The 6,000-nt window shown below is 38.2% G+C and overlaps 1 protein-coding gene and 1 long non-coding RNA gene across 2 annotated transcripts in view; one reads left to right on the top strand and one right to left on the bottom strand.

Annotated features, from left to right (window-relative positions):
* The window catches only part of LOC107662884 (uncharacterized), a 34,400-nt gene that overhangs the window by 5,079 nt on the left and 23,321 nt on the right, over positions 1-6,000 (top strand). The window lies entirely within an intron of this gene.
* LOC107662882 (anoctamin-1-like) overlaps positions 2,444-6,000 on the bottom strand; it is a 36,345-nt gene continuing 32,788 nt past the window's right edge. The window contains exon 26 of the mRNA XM_016452997.1: positions 2,444-4,155. Coding sequence (XP_016308483.1) covers positions 3,055-4,155 — 1,101 coding nt within the window. The 3' untranslated portion in view covers positions 2,444-3,054. The remainder of the gene's footprint in view (positions 4,156-6,000) is intronic.

A 6,000-nucleotide genomic window follows, 5' to 3' on the forward strand; every position in this document is an offset into this window, starting at 1 on the left:
CTTTGGAGTGGACTTTGAGATTTGTAACTTTCTAGATCTTTTTTATGCCCAAACATACACACTACACACTGACTAAAATTTAAAAAAGTGATAAGTTCCATAATTTGGAACCAATTTAGATTCCAATGGAAATTAAACAAATGAAACTGAAAATCCTACAGGATCCTTGAACTCCTACTGGATATTGTGTAATCTTTATCAGAACATGCCTTACTACTGGATAGATAAAGGAAAAAGGAAGATAAATGAAAGCTTCTATTGTCCTCATTTGTAAGTTGCTTTGGATAAAAGCGTCTGCTAAATGATTAAATGGAAATCCTACTGTTCTTTAAATTCCTTTTAAAATCCTACACAAGCATATTATTCTAATGATTATCATAATGGTGCTATTAGTAACTAGATCTAGTTTTTAATGTTTATCAGTATACGTTAGCGTTGGTTTTAAATTATGATCCAGTATGACTCCTACACATTCTTATAGGATTTTGACAACTGTTATTAATGCATTATATGTATTTAAAAATGAGAACATTTCAGTTTATGAAATTTGATTCTTGAGACAATTCCTCTTTAGGATTGGTTCCTTTAGACATTTCCTTAACATTTTTACTAGGGGGAAAGTCCCATATGTGGTAATGCAGGACAGAAGAAATCTTTACTTTATGTAATATCGTTAGAGTGTATGAATCGCTGGCTCCACCTATACTCATTAGTCTGTGCATGATTGGATTTTGATCCTAGTCCTTTGTCTCACTAGTGTCCCACCACTCACTGTCTCGTTGTGTAGGTTGCTGTTGTCTCCATCTAGTGGTGGTGGACAATACAGCACTTAGAGTCAGTATACAACACAGGGTCAAGGTTTTGCTGGTAAGCATAATCCAGTAAACCCCTGCTGGTAGATGCTGTAACTACAACATTATGAGGGATAAAAGCACATTTTCCATTGACAGCCACTCAAAAGTAGCAGTGCATTCTGACAAAACAGCTTTTTCCCCCTCCAGGCTAGAGATTCTATGCAATCTGTAGCCTGGGGATGCTAAAAAATATATAAAATAAAAAACAGAATCTTCTTACTTTCCACTTTTTATTATGAACAGTAATTGTTTTTTTCCCCCTTCATAATATCAAAATATTGTCAGAGTTTCTCAAGACCTCTAGAAATAACATGGACATGAATGTTCTACTTGAACACTGGTTTGTAACTGTTCTTAGCTAATTGATCCGTTAGCATAATGCATATCATACACACCTGCCATTCAACATAGACTTGAATACACAGAGGCCTTGTCCACACTGCAGCTAAATACAGCTGTCAACTCTAGTTGTTTTAATAGTTAACCCTAAAATTTGAGTTTGTTTGTCACACAAGCTGTTGTATGGTTGTGGCTAGAAGGGATACAGCTCCGACCGGAAACGAACAATGAAAATGAAATTTCTACCTATTAGATTGTGCTTTATTAACGTCTACACCTACCCCTTACAATAATGAAAAAATAGTAATTATTGTTGTACAGTGTATTACGCTAAAAATTAGGCTATATTGATGTGTGCATGCCCAGTAGCCGCAGCTGTATCCCTTCTAGCCTTAACCTTGTTGTATGGCTTCAGAATATAGCATACGAGTCATCTGGTCTACTTTTATGGTGCTTTTTGTCTTTTATAGAGTTTGTAAAGTATAAATAGCCATTCACTTTATTACATCAAAGAGCCTGGACTCTCAACATAATTTTTTATTTTGTGTTCCAGGGATGAAAGAAACCAACATTAGTTGGAGTGACATCAGAGTAAATTATGACAATTTTCATTTTGGGTGAACTAATCTCTTAATCCTGTTCTGTACACACAGAGTTTAGATATTAGTGACAACTAATGAAGCATTAAAAATGGCCAGATGCTAATACATCTCAGTACACTAATATTAGTTTGAGGAAAAATAGAAAACACCAAAAAAGACTAAACTGCTGGCATATATCTTTCATGCTTACAGCTGCGAGACATCAATTATTGCTTGTTTGGATTGACACTTGTATTCCATACACAAATGGAACAATAACTTAGCTATTCATTCCTGCAAATAAAAGTGTTTGTCACTTCAGAAACTTGGCAGTGTGAACGTGGCCTGTGCACATTCATACCTTTTGTCCCCCGTTAGTGAGGAACAACTTTAAAAGTGACGATTGGGTCTAAATCCCTGAAAACCTCTTCACAGTGAATATAGCATGCTTTACATTAGCTTTAGCAGTGCTAGCATAGTGCTAAATGGGATTATGTAAAATACTACAGTGTATTTGCAATGTACAATGTAATTGGCTTTGAATCCATTTCAACATCACATTTCTTTATCGTGTCATGAGCGTGCTGCCAAGCTATGTGCTAACTTGCCATGTGAATGAGACACTACAGATGTTGCCACCAAAGACAAAAAGACAATTCCACAAACAAGTTGGCTCATTTGAAGCTGACATATTGTGTTAATAAGTTCACATTTAGTTATTATTCTGGTTAAGTACATGTAGCAAAACTCATGAAAGAACACACCACAAAATGAAAGTTCCACTTGCTGAGTAACAAATCATATGGACTGCAAAGCCCTTTGGCCCATATTCCTAAGCCTCTCTCTCTTCTCCCCTGTTCTGGTTCAAGAGGTCAGGTTAATGAGATTTGGTGTGTGTATATCTGCGTATGTCTGTACAGGAGTTTATATGTGAAAGAGAGAATGGCAAGTCACAGTATAAAACAATGTTAGGAGTCATCGATCCATATCAGATGGCTCCATAAAAATACTCAAGAATGCACAAGTCGAACTTGTCTGCACTCGGTCCTCCAATAAAAAGGGTGATTCTGTGCAAAGAAGTCCCCCTAGTTAACCAACCAAGTGAACCTCCACCAAGCCACCAACAATTGATCTACTTCCAGAGTTACTGAAGATGCTTGTTCAGTCATTAATGAGAAATTGATGAGTTGTTGATGGCATGGGTTGCCTGGCACTGAGCATGGTGATTGGATGCAAGGTGCTGAAAAGGTAGAGTGTTGCTCCACTTCATCTTATCACACTCATACGGGAGTGTTACGTTTGAGATCACTGGGTGAGGGGGGGATCTGTTGACTGAGGTGTGTGAAGGTGGTGGAGTGACTAGGTCTGGTCTTCGTCTCCCCAGAAGTCTCTGAGCCTCTATACTTTGGAGGAAGAGTCTGGCATCGACCCTTAACTTTCGAGCCTGGATCACGAGGTGGAAGCCCTTTTGTTTCGCTTCCCATCAGCTCTGGTTTGGAGGGAGGGCGTGGTAGTCCTGCTGACTGGCTGGCCACAAGTTCTGGTTTCGAAGGAGGATGTGGCAAGACTGTTGAAAGGCTGCTAGCAAGCTCCGGTCTGGATGGTGGACGAGGAAGTGCTATGGAATGGCTGCTCGTGAGCTCTGAATCCAGTGAATCTGAGAAGGACGTTTGACTTTCAGAGGGCTTGGTTTTAGATGGTCCTCTAGGAACCATACGGGTGAGCTCACAAGAGGATGGAGGAACTTTCTGGTCGAGATGTGTGAATGTCGTCGAGTGGCTGGGTCTGGTTGCATGTGCTTCAGCATCAGGTCCTCCGTGCCTTGGCGGAAGGGTTTGGCAACGGCTCTTAGCCCTGGAACTTGGGTCTCGAGGTGGAGGTCCATTCGAGTCAAACTCTCGGTGTCGTGATAGTGAGCCTGTTTTGATTGAATGAATGGACTGGTTTGAACATGCTAGAGGTGTGGTGAGTGATTCATCATGACAGGCTATCTTAGACAGGGACTCTGAAGTTGTATTGAGACTTTCACAGGTCGAAGGTCGAGGTCTATTAGGCAGATCACTGGTGGATGCAATCGGTTCCTCTGCTGATTGTTCCTCAAGCTCTTCCTCCTCTCTGTTGGTCAGCTCTTCATCTGACTGGCTTAGCATTACTCCACTGCAGACAGGCAGCTCTTCTGGTGATCCTTCCTCTAGACCCTTGATGACTACATCATTATTGGTAGTTGTCATTGGGTGTGACTGGGTGCACTGCTTGTCCGCCTCCTCTGTGAGCAGAAGATCCATCAGGAGTGCTTTCTCTCTCTTTAGCTGCTCTTTCAGAGAACGAGGCATGTCTGGGATCAACCATGCCACCAACATACTGAGGAACATGGCCAAGTTCTACAACACAACAACATACAGAATCAAACATCCAGTCCAGTTTTACAGGAATATTCTGTTATATACAACTTAAACTCTAAGCAATTTGGATTTGCCTCTCAGTTTACAAGAAAATTAGAAAACTCTTATACAACAATGCACTTATAGTGGAAGTCTATGGGCGGTGTTAATCTTGTCAGTGAAATGTTTGCTGACCAAGGTTTTTTTATTTTATTTCGTCAACAATAACGAGTGTAAAGAAAAGTAAAGAAATATTTAATTAAAACATATGGTTTCTGCAGGTTTTATGCTGATAAATGTTACGTGGTAATTAACAAATCTTTATACATATTAATTAAATAAAAATAAGAAGATGGACTAAAATTAATGTACTGTATATGAAATTATGAAATATTGATTAAAGGACATTTTTATCATAAGACAATACCAAATGACTGAAACAAAAACTGTGTAAAAATTATCGCTGCTTATGTGGCATGTTGGGTTTAAAACAGAAGCGTGCAGCTTTATTTATTCATATATTTATCTAGCTTTATTTGGCTGTAAAGGACTCACATTGAATCTTCATTAAAGCTGTAGTCCGTAACTTTTTTTGGTTAAAAATGATCCGAAATCAATATTTGAGCAAGTACATAACCAGCCAGTGTTCAAAACTATCGCCTGACTTTAGCCCGATTCACAACGGTTATCTTATAATAATGTTTTTTAATTTGAGTGGTACGGGTAGGTTTTCGCAGGAAATTCAAGCATGCCGCTGCGTCATTACGTCACGTCTGTAAACACAAAGAAGTTGTCCCGGCTACTAGGATATCGCATGTGCGGATCCTGCAGGTGGCGGATCGTTTATAGCCTTTTCTCACAGCAGCTAGAATAATTAAATGTATAATTTTGATGGGGGATTGTAATTCAGAAAGGATTATGTGTTTATGAAACACATATGAATGAAATTAAATTATATTCCAGATTTAAATGTGCTTCTGATAACAGATAGCCTGGGATTGCACAAGATTTGTATTTTAAAGAGAACCTGTTTGAAGGGAGCATAATTTGCTTTTTGGGTTAAAAGAATTTCTTAATATGAAATTCGAATGGTATGACAATTAGAGATTAGACTGTCCAGAAATTGAAATCTACACGCTAATACACACTATATTCACATAGTCACGTAATGCTGATGTTGTTAACATTAACAATTTGAGAATAAAGTATAACAATAATAATAATTTGCAAGGTTTGATGTGACATGAGCTAACCGATCTTTAGATTTAAATCACCATTGGTAGCGCGATTTATTGTAATGCTTTTTTTCCCCTCAGTTGGTCAGAACAAACGTGGCAGACTTGTTACTTACTTGTTCAGATGACAATATACGGTGAAAATTCTTATTGGGGTCATATATTCCAAGACGTAGGCTAGAATCTGTGATTGCGAAGTAGTTCAATTGGTTTGTTTAACGTCTGTCTTTGCTCCTCAGTTAATTCCCGTAAATTTAAGTTTGCAAGGAATTTATTCATATTATCACACAAAGAAAAGCCCGATTGGGATGTGTAAAGCCTATTATAAAATGCCCTAAAAATGTTGTTAATTGCTTTGTTATCGTGATGGCACCTGCCTTCTTTATCTTTGATACTGGATATGACCTGTGACTGCTACTCCATTAGATGCGTCACGTGACCTCTTTAAGATTTTTTGATAATACATTTTAGGTGGATGAATTTCTGGTTAAACATTATTTATGTAAATACAATTTGCTGGAATTTGCTGCATATGCACGCTGTAAAAAATGACCGTGAATTTAATGGTAAAAGACTGTAAAAATGCTACAGTAAAAACCTGTTAAATGGT

This window comes from Sinocyclocheilus anshuiensis, unplaced genomic scaffold (genome assembly GCF_001515605.1).
Source record: "Sinocyclocheilus anshuiensis isolate Anshui unplaced genomic scaffold, SAMN03320099.WGS_v1.1 scaffold739, whole genome shotgun sequence".
NCBI classification, from domain to species: domain Eukaryota; kingdom Metazoa; phylum Chordata; class Actinopteri; order Cypriniformes; family Cyprinidae; genus Sinocyclocheilus; species Sinocyclocheilus anshuiensis.